General features: G+C 35.8%; 3 protein-coding genes across 3 annotated transcripts in view; 1 reads left to right on the forward strand and 2 right to left on the reverse strand.

Moving 5' to 3' along the window:
* fbxo5 (F-box protein 5) lies at window positions 1-4498 on the reverse strand. The gene is made up of 5 exons (XM_039671630.2): window positions 4330-4498; window positions 2599-3260; window positions 2415-2505; window positions 1881-2057; window positions 1-287 (listed from the first exon to the last, which is right to left on the reverse strand). The coding sequence occupies exons 2-5, from the start codon at window positions 3234-3236 to the stop codon at window positions 36-38; spliced, it is 1158 nt and encodes a 385-aa protein (XP_039527564.2). The 5' UTR covers window positions 3237-3260; window positions 4330-4498; the 3' UTR covers window positions 1-35.
* A 1182-nt stretch (window positions 4499-5680) lies between these two features.
* On the reverse strand, window positions 5681-9714 carry mtrf1l (mitochondrial translational release factor 1-like). Its single transcript, XM_039671676.2, has 7 exons — window positions 9170-9714; window positions 9013-9092; window positions 8061-8244; window positions 7771-7934; window positions 7510-7627; window positions 6212-6348; window positions 5681-5920 (listed from the first exon to the last, which is right to left on the reverse strand). The coding sequence occupies exons 1-7, from the start codon at window positions 9579-9581 to the stop codon at window positions 5711-5713; spliced, it is 1305 nt and encodes a 434-aa protein (XP_039527610.2). The 5' UTR covers window positions 9582-9714; the 3' UTR covers window positions 5681-5710.
* A 2506-nt stretch (window positions 9715-12220) lies between these two features.
* The window catches only part of slc29a1a (solute carrier family 29 member 1a), a 35086-nt gene continuing 26022 nt past the window's right edge, over window positions 12221-21284 (forward strand). The window contains exon 1 of the mRNA XM_039672268.2: window positions 12221-12301. The gene's annotated coding sequence lies outside the window, so the exon portion shown is untranslated. The remainder of the gene's footprint in view (window positions 12302-21284) is intronic.

The following is a 21284-nucleotide window of genomic DNA, read 5'->3' on the forward strand; positions in this document are numbered from 1 at the left end:
AAAAAAAGTTCTTGTAACATTTTCCCTTGTGGTGCTCAGAGGCGACGGACGTTTCTTTTGCTTCGAGCGGAGCCGGCGACGAGGGTCTTCTGGGAAGGGGTGAAGGCTCGGACTGATTTTCGGCACGGGTCAGAGTTGTGGAAGGCCGACTGGCACAGCGTGCAGAACTCAAAAGCGCAGCTCTTGCGTGTGCACACGGCCTGCTGCATTTCAGAGTCGAAGCGCGCCGGAGAGCCGCAGAGAACACACGGTCGCAGAGACTCGTGCTGCTTGAGGGATCTGGCAGCCTAGAAGAAGAAAACCACAGTTACAATCAGCTGCCAAACACACAACTAAACTCATGCATGCATTTTTCTTTTGCCCCTCCAGCACACGCCAGGTCACAATCGACAGACCAGTCTAATATTCGACAATCAGCCCAAGCTAGCTCACAATCTGTGGACCAGTCTGGCATTCAACAATCAGACAACATATTGTGCATGTACTTAAAAAAAAAAAAGATACGTTTCTGTATTAAAATAAATAAATAATAATAATAATAATTTTTTTTTTTTTTTAAATTCTCATTTCCCAAGTTCTCAGAAGAAGAAGTCATTATAGTTGGGTAAACTTCTATAGTGGTGAAAGGAAACGAACATAATTTGTTTCCTTTTGCCCCAATAGCAAAAGAAAAAAAAACATGTTCTATGACACTTAATAGGGTGTTTATGCAAGACGGAAAGGAAAAACTTCTGTATTTTGGCCATTCATTTACACAACAGCGCTATAGGGGACTGAAACATTAACATTTGAAAACGTGGTTCAAGTTTTTGAAAACACCTATAGTCCATATAAAAAAATAAAAATTAAGAATTTTAAAACTGTGACACACAAGTGTATTACTAGATTTGGGACACATTTACTCAACAGTACAAATTAGCGAGAGCGCTGACAGCACACAAATAATAATAAAGACAACCAGATTATTTCTATAATGACCAACATAATCTACCAGTTAGTCGCTTTAGTTTAAGATGTGCTTTTTTGGGGCAGTAAATAATGGTGCAAATCTTGGGCTATGTTTTCACAGAAGCGATTCTGAAGAGAAAATGCAAAAGTGGCGCTTTTTTATGCGTTTAGACAAACATTTTGGGTGGGTCACTTTACACGTGAACGCGACGGTGGAGCGTTTTAAGATTTCCACTCTGGAGGCTGGTTTCACTTTAAGCCCCCAAAACGCCGTTGTCGTGTAAACAAAAGGCACATCTGATAAAATATTTTTATGCTTTCACCCGCCAGCGTTCTCGTGTAAACAGGGCCCAAGTAAAGCACCTTGCACGATTTAAATACTCCTCCCATAACTTTTGAAAGGGAAACTCCTACAAATGCATATGCAATAAAATCAGCTGCAAAAACAACCCTGTCCATGCCTTTTCAGTGTTAATTTTTCAATGCATGTCTTTAGAAAATACTGAGTTTAACCAAATGAGGTTTTGTGCTAGTGCAAGCAGTCGCAAACTAGCAGAATACAACGCATTTAATCATTTTATGAATCCGTGTGAATGGGATCGTTTTGACAGCGGTGTCATCTGCATGTGAAAAGCAAAGGAAAAACTCCATTAAGTACATCGTTGCTTTGAAAATGCACCATAAGACAAGACAGATCCATCACGGCCTCAGCCAATCACGCAACAGAATTGATACGTTTTCTGTCATTTCCATGTCGAAGTAAACGAGGTGTATTATAAATATCTCTTTTCACTTTAAAAGTGTACATGTATATATATATATATAAATAAATAAAAAAAGAAAGCTAGATGTAGGATGTTTACTGTTAAAACGCATCACAGCCTGTGAAAAGGATCCATATTTTAGTGCTACTGGGGGATTTTTCTTTTTACCTCTTGAAACTGTTGGAAGCGACTTGATTTGGGCGAGTTTTGCGCTCCACCCGTCTGGCACTGCGACTTCTTAACAGTCTTGTGAACGGGCGTCGAGGCGACGGTCTGCATGCAAGAGAACACCACCCTGCTCAAGGTGAAGTCTCGTGATAATGACCCCGCGGGGCGGCCCGAGTCCTGGAATCAAAAAAAGAACAATTAGAACTGAAAGATAGCAAAACAATAATGGAGGCTTTAATCATGTTCGAACCACAAATATTCACTTTTCGAAGTGAAACTGCCGTTTGTCAAACTTCCTAACTTAAAAATTGGTTTGAGTATTAAAGGGAATTGAAACTAAACTAAATCTTTAATATAAGAAAACCCTAAAATTCAAATCAAAGCGTGGTAAGAACACCTTTTATTATTATTATTATTTTGTGACTGGTGTTTTTGAGCTAGCTTGAGGTAGTTATTTGACAAACTTAATTCTGTTTGGCGCCTGAATCAACCAATTGATCGGTCCAGTCCCGTTGTCATCTGAATGTCTCTTACCCTTTGTGTTCTTTCTGCTTTTTTGCAGCGCTGAAGGGCCATATGATCCTGGGAAATGATTTTCCGCCACGTCCGGCTCACTTTTCTACAGCTGCAACGGACCAAACAGAGAGTCAGTCAATCTGATCCACATCAGTGTCAGATCAAGTCACGGGAAAAATAACCGAACTAAACAGGACGTTACCTTACTAAGTCGCAATCTCCCAGCAGGCCCAAGACCCTTGCGAGAATGTGCCTCATGTCTTTCTTCAACAGGTCACAAAGGATGTCCACAAACGGCAGTCCCATCTTCCCACCGATCACATTATGCAGCCCGAAATTCACAGCAACCTTATTGACGACGGTCCAGTCGTAACTTCTGCTCTTTTTATAGCTTTTGGCCAGTTCTCTGCACACCTCCTCCTGGAAATTCAGCATGGGTAGACAGGGCGCAGAATGACACTCGGTGTCCAAGGATTGAGAGGACACATTTTCCACTTCACTCCTCTCCAATGAGTCCAAGCCACCCACGTCTCCGTGATCCAACCGGCTGTTTTGGAGGGAAAGGTAGCCACTGTCCTCAGTTATGCCACAACTGCTGAGAATCACCTCATCGTCGGACGCAACCTCCAGAGAATGACGCTTATTCTGGTAGTTTTCTTTATTGTGGGGGCCTTTGCTTCTGGCCTCCATTGGGGTGGAGATGATGGCCGTCACCGGTGAGCTCGGGGCGGCTGTTTTCCGTGGAGAAATGGTGTGGCGCTTCATCTCACCGAGGTCCGATTTAGCTTTCTCCGTGTGGCACACAACCGTACAATCGTCACTGTAGCTTGGACACTTCATTATGAGGCCGATTCAGACCGCAAACTAGAGGAATTGAGAAATAAGACATGTTAAAGTATGTCATAACTAACCCAACACTTTATAAATTCACATTAGCCAAACTACTAGTTTGATATTTACAAAAAGTAACAAGTACACACAAAATTAAAAATGTTCCCCCTCTTATCTTCCAATACTAAGTTCTAAACCCTTGCTCTAACACTCTTTAAATCAATATACAGTAGTTTATTTGAGATTTTAAACGACCTATTAAGGTATGAAGCCTTCTTCCCTCCTTTTTGCCAAAAACAAGAAAAAAAAAATCTGCCAATGGACTACAAAAATAAGTAATAATTCTATTTGAAGTTCAAATCTATTTTCCCCTTAGCAGATTTTACTTGTTTTAGGTAAAAACTAACTTAATTTTTTTTTAATTCCAGAAAACATGACGTATCATATTAACATGTGCTCAAACTTAGATACACAAATAAGTTACCTAATATGAAAGACATTTTTCACAATGTAGGCCTATATTGGAACTGCATTAAGTAATTGCAGACTATCTTGATGTGTTATATGTCCTTATATACGTTTGTATAAGGAACTAACATTGCATAAACTCATAGAAACACAAGCCGGTCCCTCCTTTTTCAGGCTCAAATGGAAGCACATTAGCCTGCTCACGTTTTAAGCATTACAGCCTTAATTTAAAAACATAGTATTAATGCATAATAAACTACATGACTTCGATTTCCCGATAATGTGTTGAGATATTATACAGAGGATTGCGTTTATTTGTACTTATAAGTTTGCGCGCCTAAGTGCATTGATCCTGACGTGGCTCCTCATGATGCACACTACTGAGGCTACTAGCTTCAAGACAACTTACATTTATGTTTTTACGCGAAAATGCTCATATGGTTTCTTTGAATGCCTTCTATAATAGAAACAAATACATTTTATTTGACAAAAATACAATACTAAACGCAAATCTGAAGCCATCACATTGAGAGAACGCAAAAATGTCCGGACAACTAGCAACTATCTGTTACAACTATCCCATTTAAAAGGCACGAAACTACAAAAACGTAATATTAAAGTAGTCGTCTCTTACCTCTAAAAGATAGAATCACGTTTGTATAGTGCTCATATGTCGTTACAAACACGTCCTGGTCGCTTTTGCAGAGGTAGTAAGCATTTAAGCGGCAACACAATAGTTAGTGAGCTTCGGGGGAAAAAGCGCCACTTGCAAATGCATTTGAAATTTGGCGAAAAAACCGTTTGGCCAATCAGAGCACAGTGAAATACCTTTAAATGACCCGCAGCCAATGAACGCGCTCGGAGGAAGACTGAAGTGATGTCATGACGCAGATCGATCCGAAACGTCAACATGCTTAAAGAGCGCCACCCAATCAAAGGCGAGGCTGAAGAGGGAAAGCGCCTTTTTTAAATAAACCAAAAGTGGACTTTAAATTTTTTTTTTATTGGTTTAACCCGAGACGAGAGTATACAGTATCGGGCAAAGTTTGGAAACGTTTATGTTTTTTAATGTTTTTAAAAAGTAGTCTCCTATTCTAACCACGGCCGCATTCATTTTATTAAAAATACAGGAAAAACAGTGATATTGTGAAATATTATTACAATGTAAATGAACTGGTTTTTGTGATCAAGGCTGAATTTTCAGCATCATTACTCTTGTCTTCAATGTCACGTCAATGATCCTTTAGAAATCTCCTCAAGAAACATTTATGATTATTATTCATGTTAAACACAGTGTTGCTTATTATTTTTGCGGAAACTGTTTATTAGGTTGTGGTCTTTTAGGATTCTTTGATGGACAGAAAGTTCAAAAGAACAGCATTTATTAAAAATAGACCTTTTTGTAACATTTATTAATTTCCTAAATATCTTTACAGTCTATTTTATCATTTTAAAATGCCTTGGCTAAATCAAAGTAGCCTACTAATTTATTTTTCTTTTTAAATCTTACTTTCTAAAAAAATAATAAAACAAACATTGATAATAAGAAATAGAACAATTTCTGAAAGGATCACGTGACACTGAAGAGATTCAGCTTTGCATCACAGGAATAAATTACATTTTAAACTAAATTACAACAGCTTTTATATACAAGCTGTGATTTAAAATCCTGGTATTAAAAAAAAAAAAATGTGTAAATGTAACTTATAGCCAGGTCTACATATTATGTTATGAGCTAAAAATGGCTCTTTGTGAGTTAAATCTCAACAAAATATTTTTTTTTTTTAAATCTCAAACAACTGTAAAAGTCAAGCTGGCTGTAATTAGTCACCTCACCAAAGCATTTCACAGTGCAGTGTGAACTTCAAGAGAAAGCAGAGAGTGTGTGTGTGAAGCTCCTGAGAGTGATGGCGAGATAAACTGCTCTCTTTTCTTAGACTAGATGGCTGTGTTCACAATTCAGTCTGACACCCACGAAGCCAAACTTTTACACATTTCTTTATTGCCACAAATATCTACTGATTCTGATCATTGTCCTCGAGAACGTCCATGAGGCATTCCTGTTCAGAAAACTGTTGCAAAAACACAATCATCTCCTCTAGCAGTTCCTCTCCTTGCAAGAATCCACGCACGTCATGAATGGTTTTTCCAATCCTGTGATCAGTGATCCGGTCCTGTGAGAAGTTATACGTCCTGATTTTCTCTGATCTGCCTTTGGTGCCAATCTGTAATAAGAGAAGTGAAATGTAGTTTATGTATAATTAACATAAATCTGATATTATCTGATATTAGATAACTCACTTATACATATTTACATTTATAAATGTGTGTGTTGCATGCCAGAATACCAAATTGATGTCGCTAAAACAGCTCTTTATTTAAGTTGTCCAATGAGGTACTTCAGAGGAAGATTATATTTTGCTAAAAGATTATAAAGATTTATTTTTTTTTTTGAATAACATGCACTGATGAATGATTGTCATGTTTTCATGTTTCAGGTGTTGATTTGGATGTACCTGGAGTTTGCGAGCCTGGTACCTCTTGCTGGTCTCTTCCTCCAGCCGGGCGCTGTAGAGTTTGGCCCGCAGGAGTGTCATCGCCGTCTCTTTGTTCTTGATCTGGGATCGCTCCTGCTGGCACTCAGCCACTGTGCCTGAAAATAGGACAAATTATGGAAAAGTCATATAAATTGGGAAAGTATTACAATCTAAATCAACTGTTAAAATGCTATTTATTCCTGTGATGCAAAGCTGAATTTTCAGCATCTTCGGTGTCACATGATGCTTAGTATTTCTGTGGAAAACCTATTATTGATACATATGATATTTATTATGGTTTTTATGGCATTTATTATTATCATGTGACACTGAAGACTAGAGTAATGATGCTGATAATTTAGCTTTGCATCACAGGAATAAATTACTATTTTATATACATTCAAATAGAAAATTGTAAAACATATTACTGTTAATACACACACAACAGTATACATTTATATATATATATATATATATATATATATATATACTGTATATAGGGCGTAGGTTTGATTTTAACATTGGTGGGGACACAAAAGCACTTTTGACTTTAATTTCATACCATCTAAAGCCTTAATTTCTAGATATGGTACCCACTCATGACTCATCATTTTGATTATGTAAACCAACAATACAATTTAGGTTTCTGTACTTTATGACAGAATATTTAAACAAGCATACATTAATAACAGCAAAAAACATTATTCAGGGATTGACATTAAGATTTTTAGTTTTGACTTCAATTATGTATGTAATGTTATTAGTTAAAGGTAACGATGACAAGGAGACTTTAACTTGACTCTGTCCATAATGCAATCGTCAACATCTTTCATACATGAACATAATCAGTAAATATTGTATAATGTATATAGAGCACTTACTGCGAATTATAGTGGGTTTTTTTTTTGTTTCTTGATGACACTGTGCATCACTTTATTTTAATATCAATGATTCTGAAAGAAAACTACTATTGCTGTAGAAACACACAACTTCTGCACACTCTTATTTTAGTGTTGTTTTTAATTTTGTGGAAATTTGAGCTTTGTACATTCAGTTTAACAACATAAGGTTAAAGAGGGTCAACTTTACCATTGAACTGAACTGTGCACATAGACTTTGTTTCAAACACTCTATGCACTAAATACTGTACATGTCCCTAAAATAAAGCAGTTTCGAAGCATATTTACTTTGACTTCTCTAACGTGGCCAAAATTACAACAACAGTTGTGTTACATATACATATTTTCTTTAATGGTTTGATGACAATTATTGCTGACCTGTGGGTAGATGGACGATCCTCACAGCGCTGTCGGTGGTGTTGACATGCTGTCCTCCCGCTCCACTGGCTCTCTTCGTCTCGATCCTCAGATCTCTGGGGTTGATGGTAAATGAGATCTGTGAGGGTAAAGAGAAAGAATCACCACTTATACCCGAATACTGCTCAAAGAACAAGGCTTTCTCATGAAATACCGATAATAACACCTAATTTACACATGCATTTATCTAAATAGCCATTAGAGCTGAAGTTTTGTGTGTACCTCAGTGGGTTGAGGAAGTATGGCCACGGTCATCGTGCTGGTGTGTATGCGACCTTTACTTTCTGTTTTCGGGACCCTCTGTACACGATGGACACCAGCTTCAAACTTTAACTTTTTATAGCAGAGTGGACCACTGATACTGGCTGTTGCATGCCTGATGCCCCCTAAATAAGACAAATACATCACTGGAAATGAGCGTTCAGGGCACATGATGACAAAAACACAATCACTGACACCAGTTATTAAGAGTCTTTGCCTATGGCAGGATAGAAGTAGACAAATGTGTCAACCTAGTTCACTAGACATGACCTCCAGGATCCCAAAGTCCCAGCCATGGAAAGCAGCGAAAGAATGATACATATCGAAGATCTCTGCGGTAAAGAGCATGGCTTCTTGACCTCCGACCCCCATAGTGACCTCTAGGACCAGGTCACTCATGTCTGAGTCCTCTTCTGGGATCAGCAGAGATAAAATCTGGAACACAGAACATTAAGTATTGAGTGTCTGTTTACATTATGTTTAAACTTAATGTTTTTACAGCATTTTTACTTGGTTTGACAATTTGTTTTACTACTTTTTTAAATGCCTTGAAGTAATAACAATAAATATATAATAAATACATAAATTAGCAAATATTCACTATCAAGTCATGCTATTAATGTTGTATATTGTATATGTATAATGTATATTCACTGTTATATTATAACTGGGTGTTATTAATGTATTTATTTTTAAACAATACAGTGAATCTATCCAGTAAATAAATTCATTTGAAACCTATATATATATATATATATATATATATATATATATAAATTAATTGTATATATTTAGATATTAATTGGATACACTAACTCTATTGTTTAAAAATGCATAACTTATTAACTTGTACATTTACTTAGACTTTTAAAATTAATATTATTTATATTACATATATAAACTGTATATGTATTAATATAATAAATTAGTTCTATATATTCATTTCTAGATCATGTACATTTACTGATAATGTATATATATATATATATATATATATATATTCTTTTTTTATTAAAACTTGTGAGATATGTGAGACCCACCCAGAAGGTCTGTAAGTGTTTACATATCATTCATCTCATTCCTTAGTATACTTAGTATACAGTCACAGGATCTGTGACTGTGCAAAGACTGTATGATAATCAATAAGGGTAATTTATTTAATAAAGGTGACTGACATGTTAATGAGAGGACTTCACACCTCACCTTTTGTTTGAGATCTTGAATGGCTGCCAGACAGGTTTCCTTCTCAGACTCTGCAAGCTCATGTAATTCTGGGTCATTGTCTGAAATGAGATGCAGATGCAAATGAAATGGCACCCTAGAAAGCTTTTCAATTTAAGCACATCTTTCAGTTCATTACCTTTCAGCAAGTCCTGTGTTTCCTCCAACTCCTTCTGTTTTCCCTCTAATTCTTTGATTTTTTGTACCAAAGGCCCAAGTGCAGAGAGATTAGTCCTTTTCATTTTTATATTCTCATCATCCAGTGGTTGGTTTTCAGTACTGATGGAGTCCAACCATGTGTTATATTCCATTTCCTTCTTCCTCAGATAGTCATGTAAAGACTTCTTGCTGAAGATCTCATCCACAGACAGTATCTTAGTGACCAGCACAGACTGGGATGTGTGTAAGGCTCTTTGAGTGTGTGGTAATGTGCTGTTAACAGTCCTGTGAATGGCTGGACATCTGCATACTGATCCTCTAATGATTCCTGCACTCTTAAACAGTGTCACATTCAGCAGCTGAAGACTCTTACTAAAGCAAACGACTGCCATCTCCACTCAAGTGCCGCATTTAAAGGAGGATAAAAGCATTTACTATTCAAATAGTGTCCTCAAACACAACTTTATTGCAGCCTTCAGTTGACATCTATGAACCACAACATTCACATGTACTGTACAGAGCTTCTTTTTCCGGGTGATTTTTTTCTTCAAAATAAAAGTCCGTAACATCATCATCAAGGCGTTCTGAAATGTATGTATAAAAGACTTTACATTGACTAACATTTAGTAACATTATGTACAAATAAATGTACACACATTTTAAATTGAAATTAAACTTAATCACGATAGTTCGTCAACACGAAACTATGAATCTGGAGCACATTACTATTTACTAATTTAACGACTATTTTGTATAAAAAATAACATATATATATATATATATATATATATATATATTGATTAACAATAACATTGTTTTTTAAGGCTTTTTATTTAGAAAACGGAGCATTTCCAGCGTTGTTTATTTTAGGTAAACATTACATTTAATTTATATTATTTTTTAAATTAACGCGTTTTGTATAAGAAATATATTAATATAATATTTTTAAATTATATTGATATATTTCTTTCGATCTACTATTTATAAAATACGATAATTATAATTAATAATTTATTAGATAATGTAAATACTACAATAAATTCCAAATCGTGTCAAAAAAACAGTACCACATTAAACCAGTAGATGGTAGTATTGCCAACGTTATTATATTATTATTTGCAATATCTATTTAGAGGAACCAACAACAGTATAACCAATAACCAATAGATGGCAGTATTAGCAAAGTTATTTATACATACCATTTATAAATGTAGATAATCAAGTTTTATTTAATTTAAAATTTGCATAATTGTGCTGTGTAGAAATGTCAAGTTAGTGCATGTGGCTGCAAATGTTGTCTCTAAAATGAGTGTTTTGTAGATCTAATCTTTGCATTCTTTAAAAGGGCTATGTGAACATGCAGGACTCATAAAACAGAGCCATGTGGATCGTGTAATTCTCACTGGAGGCCGAGATTTGACATTATGTGGCCCATAGAAAGAGAAAATGGTTATAAAAAGTTTAATCCTCTGCAAAATCATGCTGATTATAGAGGAATTACATGGATTTGATCTCCGTAAGTGGGTCATTCTTCAAACTTCATAAAGATTGGGTGTGCAGGGGGACGAATACGTCAATTCTAACCATCACATCCAAATCAACACTTCATCTTGGTGGTGCATTATAAAAAATATATTAAATTCCAGCGCTTAATGTTGTAGTCATTACACATTACTAGTTTAAGAGAGTCTGCAGATTACAAATATCCTTGTATGTCCCTGAATAGGAGATGTGAACAAAAACACTCGGTGAGCAGCTGGAAACCCCTGCAAATAAAGTTTGCCTTCATAAGAATATTACTAACGGACAAAAACAATATCCATTCATTATACGCAAGCTCTCCAGTGCTATTGTCTTCGACATTGTTCTCTGATTAGTTCAGATTCATAATTCCTTTGTGTATGCACATAATGCACATAACACACACCCTCAAGCGTCGGACAACCTCTGAGACCCCAAAGTGCAAGTGACGAGAAACACACTTTAATTGCGTTTGAAAAAAGTTTCACAAGAACGCTCTAACTTATAGAAATTAAGGTTTTTGATGAAAACATTCCAGGATTTTTCTCCATATAATGGACTTCAATGGGGTCCAAACGGTTCAAGGTCCAAAAGACAGCTGTCCAAAAGCTGTCCAAAAGACAGTTTCAGTGCTGGGAGTGTCCTGTTTTTGGTAATCAAACTCAACCTAAACGAAGAAACTCATACAGGTGTGTGAGTAAATTGTGACAGAACGTTCCTTTTAGGGTGAACTGTCCCTTTAAGGGAACATTCTATTCTATAATTTTGGGAATGTTACATTTGGAACATTGTTAGTAGATAGATAACCATAGATAACATATCTATGGTTAGTAGCATTTAAAAAAAAAAAAAAACAAAAAACAAAGGGACGTCCAAATAAGACGTTTCAGGAAAACGTTCTGAGAACGTGAGCTGGAAAGGCATTTTTATATTGCAAAGCAAAGCCAGTTTAATGAGCTCAGATTGAAAGACTTTAGGAATACGTGTACTTTTGTGTAAAAAACAAAAATCACAATCCCAGCACACTTGTTAATGTAGCCTATATAAATTTAATTGGAAAACATACACCCACGTTAATTTTCATACTCTCACAGATTGTTACCTCCTGCACTGTAATTAATTGTAATTTGTTATAATTATTTGAAGAGTTATATATGTATATTTAACTTCACTAATTTCACTTAAATGGCAATTCATAGGTAATCTTCATTGTCATTTAAGTGAAATTACTGAACTTAAATATAAGCTTGATAAAAATGATAATTTTAGAAGAAAATTTCAAATGGCACTTAGAGGCTTTTGCATCTTAACTCTGTATTTGTTATTTTTCTAAAATGCATCAATTGTAATGACGTGTTTCTGACGATTTTTAATCCAAACGGATAATGATGTAAAGCATGCAGCGCTTATTAGGCTGAAATCCATTGTGAGCGTCGTTGATTCGGAGAGGAATTTGGAGCAACTTCACACTACATCGACGCAGTCATCATCACATTCAGAGCTGTGACAGCAGTCTGACACTCACACAGAACACATTCTGCAAACTCTGCGCAATGACATGCAGGACGTTTCGGAAAACGCGAAGAACCATGTAAGTACCACATGTAAGCAGCACTGTAGACAATGACAGTAACCCATAACCCAGCTGTGCACGCGCTCAGGAGGAACACTGTCTGCGTCACGAGTCACGACATTGGACTGTGTTTGAAATCTAGCTCTTATTAGATTTCTGCATAGGCTACTAATAGTGCGTTAAATTATTTACTAAGACAATTAAGAAACGACTATTCTCAGCTGGCATTCGACTGTCATTAGACGTTTAAATGTTATTGAATAAAAAAAAAAAAAAACATGAATTCAACGTCAAAACAACACTGAATACCAAATAGTTGAAGTGGTGTTGTTAACTCACTAGATTCAATATAGAAATATAAAATTTCAACCTCAAAATTCATCGGTTATCCAACACTGGCGTCTGTGTTGATTCAACAGTGAATCGACGTTGAAATGCCAGCTGGGTTAAGTAGGCATGCTAGTGCTTTGTCAGATTTTGAATAAATAAAGTGACCGAAAAAGACTTGTCAGTTGTTGAATGAGCGGATTTGTACGCAGCTCACATGCTGTTTCAGGTCAGATCTCCACAGGCGATCTCGTGAGAAAATCCCAAAATATCTGGCAGATTCTTCTTTAACATGTCATGATTGTGCTGTTATAAGAAGCGTCATTCGATGCAGTGAAATGCAAAGAAACTAACAATGTTTCATTGGTGCTGCTAGAGAATGTGACCTCAGATGCCCCAGTGGTTATGCCAAAACCAAATTTCTGAATGTAGCTCTTAACGGAGCAGTTCACTTAAAAAAAAAAACAACAAAAAAACTTTTGCTGATAATTTACTCAGCCCCATGTCATTCAAGATATCCATGTCATTCTTTCTTCAGTCGAAAAGAAATTAGGGTTTTTGATGAAAATTTTCCAGCATTTTTCTCCATATAATGCACTTCAATGGGGTCCAAACGGTTCAAGGTCAAAAAGACAGTTTCAGTGCAAACTGCAAACTGTTCAAAGGGCTTTAACCGATTCCAGACAACGAATAAGGGTCTTATCAAGCGAAACGATCACTCATTTAAAAAAACAAAAACAAAAAACAATGTTTAACTTTTATAAGCTCAAATGCTCGCCTCTGTTCTGTGATCGTGAATCTCCTGTTCGAACTCGTTTAAAATGTACATATCAGCACCTAAATTGTACATATTAGCACCTGAAATGTACATATCAGCACCTAAATTGTACATATTAGCACCTGAAATGTACATATCAGCACCTAAATTGTACATATTAGCAGTAGCACCTGAAATGTACATATCAGCACCTAAAATGTACATATTAGCACCTGAAATGTACATATCAGCACCTGAAATGTACATATTAGCACCTGAAATGTACATATCAGCACCTAAAACGTACATATTAGCACCTGAAATGTACATATCAGCACCTAAAATGTACATATTAGCATCTGAAATGTACATATCAGCAACTAAAATGTACATATTAGCATCTGAAATGTACATATCAGCACCTGAAATGTACATATTAGCACCTGAAATGTACATATCAGCACCTAAAACGTACATATTAGCACCTGAAATGTACATATCAGCACCTAAAATGTACATATTAGCACCTAAACTGTCAATCAAGCATGGGCATTGTTTGCTGTGGCTTATGATTAGAGACCTGTTTGTTATTGTTTGCAAAAGTGCTGCATACATTTTACGCTTCACCTTTAATGTGCCCACTAATATTTATGGGGCCCCAATTAAACATTAAATCTACGCCCGCGAGGTTAAGACATGTAACACATGGTGCAGCGATGACCTTCCACTACCAATAACCTCAAATGAATTAGCTAGACATTCTTAACCTCCTCTGACCTCTCGGTTATCCCACTCCACCCAATGCACTTTGTTCCTCAAGTGTTGAGAAGACCCACATGACCCGTGTCTTTTATATGGGAACGAGCCAGGAGACCCCATTGCCTGGCTGTTAAGTATGGGAGGAATGAGAGGGATCAATCGTCTTAAGGAACGGGCCTTTCCATTCCTGTGAAAACAAGGTTAAACCCTGCAAATATTTGATGAATGACGGCTATGCAATTCATTTTTCACTCTCTGTGGAATAATAAGCAGGGATATGTTTTGATAGATAAATGAGGCCAGTGGAATAAACACAGGAGTGAAAGCTTCATCTCAGAAAGTTTGCTGTTGGAAAGTGCTCAGGTTTTAGTCAGACAAACAGTGAATAGATATTGGGTTTACTAAGGCAACATGGCTGTTGTTATTCGTATGAAACTGCATAGCAGAGATGTGCAAATCCATCCATCCTGAATTTCTTTTCATTTCATTTACCTCCAAAATTGCAATTATTAGTCTATCAATGCAGTTAACCCATACACTCTTAGAAAAAAGGGTTCATTGGGGTTCTATATATGAAGCATAGGGTTCTTTACTCAACTCCAAAGAACCTTTTTATGCTAAAAAAAAGTTCTATAATGACAAGAAAGAACCCTTTTGACACAAAGGTTCTTTATAGGCTATTATTCATTCATATTTTACATTATTCTGCTACATGTTGTAGTTGTAATTAAATTATTGTTAATTAAACTGTTGTAGTAACTTAATTTAATCATGCTGATTTTTAGAGGGATAAAAACTGAAATGGCACTCTTCATGTGATATTGATTAACTAAATAAAATGATATAAATATATACATTTTCTAACCCCCATATCTGGAATTTTGTGATCATTCACATGCATTAATAAATACATTTTAGGGTCTTTTAGGGAAGTTTGTCAATAATATGAAATATTAAATCCGGAAACAACACAAATGATAATGAATGAACGCAAAAGATTCCATAGAACCTTGTTTCTGGTTCCAAAGAACCCTAAAGGGTTCTTATTATTCGAAACTTTAGGGGTTCCAAATACGTAGCGCTGATAGAACCTTTTCTTCTAAGAGTGTAACATTCAACAGTGCTGGATTTAATCCACATTTGGCACTTAGTGTGTTCATTTTAGACCCTGAACATAAGTGTCAAAGCCCATGAAGCGCATTTATGTAAGGCTGACAGATACATTGGGATTTCTGAACATCCGTGTTTATAGAAAACCGTCTCAAATAGAGCGGCACCTACTGTTTGATTCCCATCGCTCACTGGGACATAAGCTGGGGGTCACGAAAACATTACGTGACAGAGTGAAAACTACAGAGAGTTCAGGGCCGAGCATGTGAAGGAAGCGCTGAAAAGCTGCAGATTCCACAAGTGGGCCTTTATAAAAACATCGGCAATGTCCAGCGGAGACTCGGGACCAGTGAGCCGAGGAACGGAAGAACAGATGTGAAAACATTGTCATTCCTCATAACTATAGCATCAGGAAAACAGCAGACAATGTTAAATAAACAAAACCTTTTAGTTCGCTTTAAACATATGGACACAGAAAGTCAGAACACCAGAAGATTCAGACAACAAAGCAACTTAGAGAGCCGTCTGAAGAAATTTATAGAGTCACTTGACTGAACAAAATATATAGATTTTGAAGAACAGATCGTTTGTGAAAATGGTAAACAGGCCCTTTATGTGTGACTCGTGATGTTTAACCCTTGAGTAAGTGTGTGTGTGTGAAGAGTTCAGATGCAAAAGCCTCTAAGTGCCATTGGAAATTTTCTTCTAAAATGATCATTTTTATCTATAAGCTTATATATTCAAGTTCAGTAATTTCACTTAAAAATTAAAACTCCTCGTTGCAATTTAAGTGAAATTACTGAACTTAAATATACAAGCTTGATAAAAATGATCATTCTAAAAGAAAATTTCAAATGGCACTTAGAGGCTTTTGCATCTGAACTGTTCGTGTATATACATTATAGATATTTATATATTAGCTCAGCTCAATCCATTTAGGCATGTGTTGGCATGGTTAAGACTGATGGTTGTTGTTGCCAAACCACTGATCTACTCACACAACTGTCCATTTAATGTTCCGAAAAATAGGAAATATCCAGTGAGTGGTAGTTCTGTGGGTGAAAATGACTTGTTGTTGCCAGAGTTCAGAGGAGAATCAGAGAAAATCATTGTTGGGGATTGCCCCACTGAATGCCGGTTCCTTAATATTCTTACAGTAAAGGGTTAGTTCACCCAAAAATGAAAATGATGTCATAAATGCCTCTCCCTCATGTCGTCCCAAGACCTCCGTTCATCTTCAGAACACAGTTTAAGATATTTTAGATTTAGTCCGAGAGCTTCGTTGTAAATGTATGTATGGTATACTGTCCTTGTCCAGAAAGGAAATAAAGACATCATCAAAGTAGTCATGTGACATCAGTGGGTTAGTTACAATGTTTTGACGCATCGAGAAAAAAAAAAAAAAAAAAACCTAGGACTTTATTCAGCATTGTATTGTCTTCCGGTTCTGTTGTGGATCCGCGTTCAGTGACGTGTGTCTGGTGCGTCCGTGTATTCGGGTTCAAATAAATATGGCTTCCTCTGTGTGGAAATCCTTAGACATGTTTGTGAAGACTGTTTTGTACAGCGTGCGTCTCCCTCAGACTGTAACCGAAGCTCAGCCGCACCAGACACACGTATTATATGTACAAAGTATTAAGTATTCTACATAATACACCATTGAAGGATATATAATACAGCAGTAGATAATACTTAAAGACATAAAATGTAAAGAATTCACAACAATCATAGTTAGGTTTTGACTCCAGACACCGGCTCTTATTATTGTACAATACCACCTCCATCATATTCATTCATCATATTATTATTGTAGTTACAACACCACCTGATGCAACTTTAAAGAAATCTTCTTCTCTAGGGGAGTGCGGCGCACAATATAACGCATTCTATTGAGAAAACATGAGAAACATGTAAATAAAGACTGAAAGTTAATTAATGTTCAGAAATGATTAGCCTAATTATTATTTTGTTTTGAATGCTGTATAGTGTTTTCCAGTGTGTTTGTTTATTTTTGATTATTAAAAAATTACATTATTTTATATGAAAAAGTTAATTTTTGTATTTTATTAAGAAAATATTTTGCTTTGAATTGTATTTTTTGGATTAGATGAGATAGCATTTTAAGCTGTCATACTCACATGGTGATGTTACAGTGTACCCCACCTATGGGGCATGTTGTCACATTTCACTTCCATTCTTTTAGGCTAAATCAAGAAAAAAAGTATAGGCCTACACATATATTAAGAAAACAAAACCACATAATTGTACTAGACATGTGGGAAAAAATAAATACTCTAAACCTTCAAAAAGCGTTACGTTGTCTCCCCGCTGTCAATACGGATGAAATAAATGAGAGACATAGGCTAACGATAACTCACGTACACAGACACACGCACAAGTTCAGGTAAAAAACATGACGGACTTGTTCTGTGTATGCCTTCATGGAATTGTGGTTTAGTTTATTATATGTAGGTTTCCTTGTATTCTGTAAACGTTTTAATGTTGCATGAAGAATGTTTGATAATTTCTGCCATGGGTGGTTTAAACGGAAGATCATAAGACTAACCGTATAAGAGTCAGGCTATTGTGAGAACTGGCCTAGAGGGCAAACGTCATGAGGTATTGACTTTAGATGTTGTGTGTTTATTATGCCTAATTTCAGTGTTGTGCAAGTTACTTCCAAACTGTAATACATTAGGTATTACTTGTTACTGTAAAAGTAATTCATCATTACCTTACAATACTGTCCCAGAATTGTAATGCGTTACATTACTCATGTATACTTTTGAGTTACTTTCACCAAAATAACTAAGTAGAACTTAACTTTTGGGCTGTAACGATATGCAATATGAAACCGAAATCGCGATTCGCCACACGACTCAGATCCACGAACCTACAGAATCGCGACACACCTCTTCCAACTCCAGTGTTATTCTCCTTACCGTCCAGATCCAATGCTGCCTTATCTTTAAATTAGGCTATTAGTATTATTTGAAGTTAACATTATAAAATACGTAGACCTGCTACACCACAAAACTAGTTGAGGATAAATTATTTAAAATTGGGGAAGTCCAGCATTATGGACATTACATTTGCAGTCAAAACTTGAAATAAAAATTCTCAGAAAATTCATGTATTGAAACATATATAGGCTACTTCCTTAAAGGACTCCAGACATTAGACAAATATCAGTCTATGTTTTATTTTTAATAGGGAAAAGACACACATTCATGCGTGACAAAAAAAATAGGAGGCAAAATACATTTTTTGTAATTCTGTTAATTACACAGCGCAAATCGGATGAGGAAGGGTTGGCTCTCCAGTCTCCATTTTATTTTAGTTTTCGTGTTCGCATTTATGAGGAAAAAACAATGTTACAGACGCGACCGCTCTGAACTGGCACTAAGACTGCTTAAAAACTTTCACAGTCTGTTGCCTTTAAGAAGTAAAAGCAGAAAATACACTGTAATACAACTGTAATACAAGCCTCACTGAACATGTAACGAGTAAAATATTACTGAAAATTGATTTGCCTTACTGCGTTACAGCAAAAAGTAATATGTTACTGTAATGTATTACTTTTGTAATGCGTTACTCCCAACACTGCCTAATTTGCAACTTGGTTCTGCATTTGATTTTACTGCTGAGACCTTATTTCTACCACTTTATCTCACCATTTTGCCTGATCTGTACTATGTCAGACTCAGAACAAATCCTTTTTCATCTTTTCTCAAGCTGCATAGGAGAGCACATTTGAAATAGGCCTATCATTTTGTTTTTACCTCACAAAGGTATCTCAACACTAACATCAACACTAATCATGAATGGAGGTTAGAGAAATATTGCTGCAAGTATTTTTTATTTTATTTTTTTGATGAAAAAAAAAGTTTTTAAGTTTTAAGTTTTGATGACCAAAAGTTAAATTAGGCTGCTCTGTCTCAGCCGATTTAACTGTGCTCGTCGAATGATTGAGATGGCCATCAAATTGATGGCCAAAGCTTTACTAGATAAATGTGAATGAAATGTGATGCTCCATATCTTTATGTACACAATATTAATCTTTTACATTGTAATCCTTTTATCTTTTATATTTGGCTAGTTTGTGTGCTGCGCGTGCCTGTGTGTGTAATAAGCACAGTGCAGCGCGCGCTGTGGACCCGCTATGCGCACATTTAACGCGCTCTTTTAATAAAAAAAAATATAATATTTGAAGCAGTTTCACCGCACTCATGGTAAACAAGGTGCCAGACAGATACAACTTGACAACTCAAAAAATAAATAAACTGTCCGCACACTTGAGTCCTTTAAGCAAATTTAATAGCCAAGCTTTCGGCCACAAAACCATCCTCAGGGCATTTTATTATTACTTAATAAAAAAAAATTAAAAATTGCGTCATTGACTTTAGAACAGGTTTCAGTCGGTTTCAAAATAGCAACGCGCCAACATTGAACACACCTTGTTAGGACGTGAAAATGATAAGTGCGTGAAAATGATAAGACTCGAGAGTTTGAGTCGCTTCTGGCGCTTCATTGCACTGGGTGTGTGAGAGAGCCCATATAGTGCGAAAGAAGTGTGCTGAACGATTTGATGTCTGATTTCTGATTTTGAGATAGTCCAGTCTTTGAGCCTGGATGATATGTTGTCCGCTGGTTCACTAGGATGTCTTTGGCCCATTCCATAGCAATACGAAACAAAGTCCCAGCATGGGTCAGTGGGTCGCTGTACCAAGTTTCCTCTTGTTGTCTTTGACTGCTGTGCCTCAGGTGATAGTTGGATGAGGACAATGGAGCATTGTGTTTTGATTGGATGTCAGGATACTCCTCCCTCAGAAGGTTCAGCAGGAAGACCCTGGTCATGCCTGTAGATTACAGGGTGTAGGGACGGTCCGCTCGATGCTTGCGTGCATGCTTTCTGCGAGATCCGTGAAATGTGCTCTTGTCTGAGTAAACATCTCTATCTGACGATGCTTTCGTTCCGGTTCGTTAATTTCTGTTGTTATAACATTCTTAATCAGATTTTAAAAATACCTCAATTACATTTCAATTCAAATTAATGCAAATTTTAATGGATAATTTTAATATTTGCATTCACATGGCTACACACATTCTATCTCTGATCATTTAGAATTGAAGAGTTCAGATGCAAAAGCCTCTAAGTGCCATTTGAAATTTTCTTCTAGAATTATCATTTTTATTAAGCTTGTATATTTAAGTTCAGTAATTTCACTTAAATTGCAATGAATACCTATTAATTGTCATTTAAGTGAAATTTCTGAACTTGAATAAGCTTGATAAAAATGATCATTCTAGAAGAAAATTTCAAATGGCACTTAGAGGCTTTTGCATCTGAACTCTTCAATTGTATTAATGATGCTTTGTGCTACAACATAACTACTGTTTTTTTCCGAATTAACGAGTTGATTATTTCAGAAATATGAGATCTTTTTTCATGAAAACAAAGTTTTGTTCTATTTTTCTGAATTAACGAGTTAATTATCGCAGACTTATGAGATATTTTTTCTGGAAGAAAAAGTTTTTGCTCTGTTTTTCTGAATTAACGAGTTAATTATCTCAGAATTACGAGATAATTTTTCATGGAAAATAAGTTTTTGCTCTGTTTTTCTGAATTAACGAGTTAATTATCTCAGACTTAGGAGATATTTTGTTCTGGAAGAAAAAGTTTTTGCTCTGTTTTTCTGAATTAACGAGTTAATTATCTCAGAATTACGAGATAATTTTTCATGGAAAATAAGTTTTTGCTCTGTTTTTCTGAATTAACGAGTTAATTATCTCAGACTTAGGAGATATTTTGTTCTGGAAGAAAAAGTTTTTGCTCTGTTTTTCTGAATGAACGAGTTAATTATCTCAGAATTATGAGATAATTTTTCATGGAAAATAAGTTTTTGCTATGTTTTTCTGACTTAACGAGTTAATATATCAGAATTATGAGACATTTTTATTGAAAAACATTTTTTTCACTCTGTTTTTATGTATTAATGAGTTACTCAGAATTTTGAGATAAAGTCATTAATTCAGAAAAACAGAGCA

This window comes from Pimephales promelas, chromosome 11 (genome assembly GCF_988280905.1).
Source record: "Pimephales promelas chromosome 11, fPimPro1.hap1.1, whole genome shotgun sequence".
NCBI classification, from domain to species: Eukaryota; Metazoa; Chordata; class Actinopteri; order Cypriniformes; family Leuciscidae; genus Pimephales; species Pimephales promelas.

What these genes read in the sequence shown, in the direction of transcription:
- fbxo5 (XM_039671630.2), bottom strand. Translation starts at nt 3,236, where the DNA reads ATGAAGTGTCCAAGCTACAGTGACGATTGTACGGTTGTGTGCCACACG. An exon ending in GGAGATTGCGACTTAGTAAG is followed by an intron (nt 2,506 to 2,598) that starts GTAACGTCCTGT and finishes GGTCCGTTGCAG; the next exon opens with CTGTAGAAAAGTGAGCCGGA. An exon ending in AAGCAGAAAGAACACAAAGG is followed by an intron (nt 2,058 to 2,414) that starts GTAAGAGACATT and finishes TTTTGATTCCAG; the next exon opens with GACTCGGGCCGCCCCGCGGG.
- mtrf1l (XM_039671676.2), bottom strand. Translation starts at nt 9,581, where the DNA reads ATGGCAGTCGTTTGCTTTAGTAAGAGTCTTCAGCTGCTGAATGTGACA. An exon ending in AACACAGGACTTGCTGAAAG is followed by an intron (nt 9,093 to 9,169) that starts GTAATGAACTGA and finishes ATCTCATTTCAG; the next exon opens with ACAATGACCCAGAATTACAT. An exon ending in TTCAAGATCTCAAACAAAAG is followed by an intron (nt 8,245 to 9,012) that starts GTGAGGTGTGAA and finishes TCTGTGTTCCAG; the next exon opens with ATTTTATCTCTGCTGATCCC.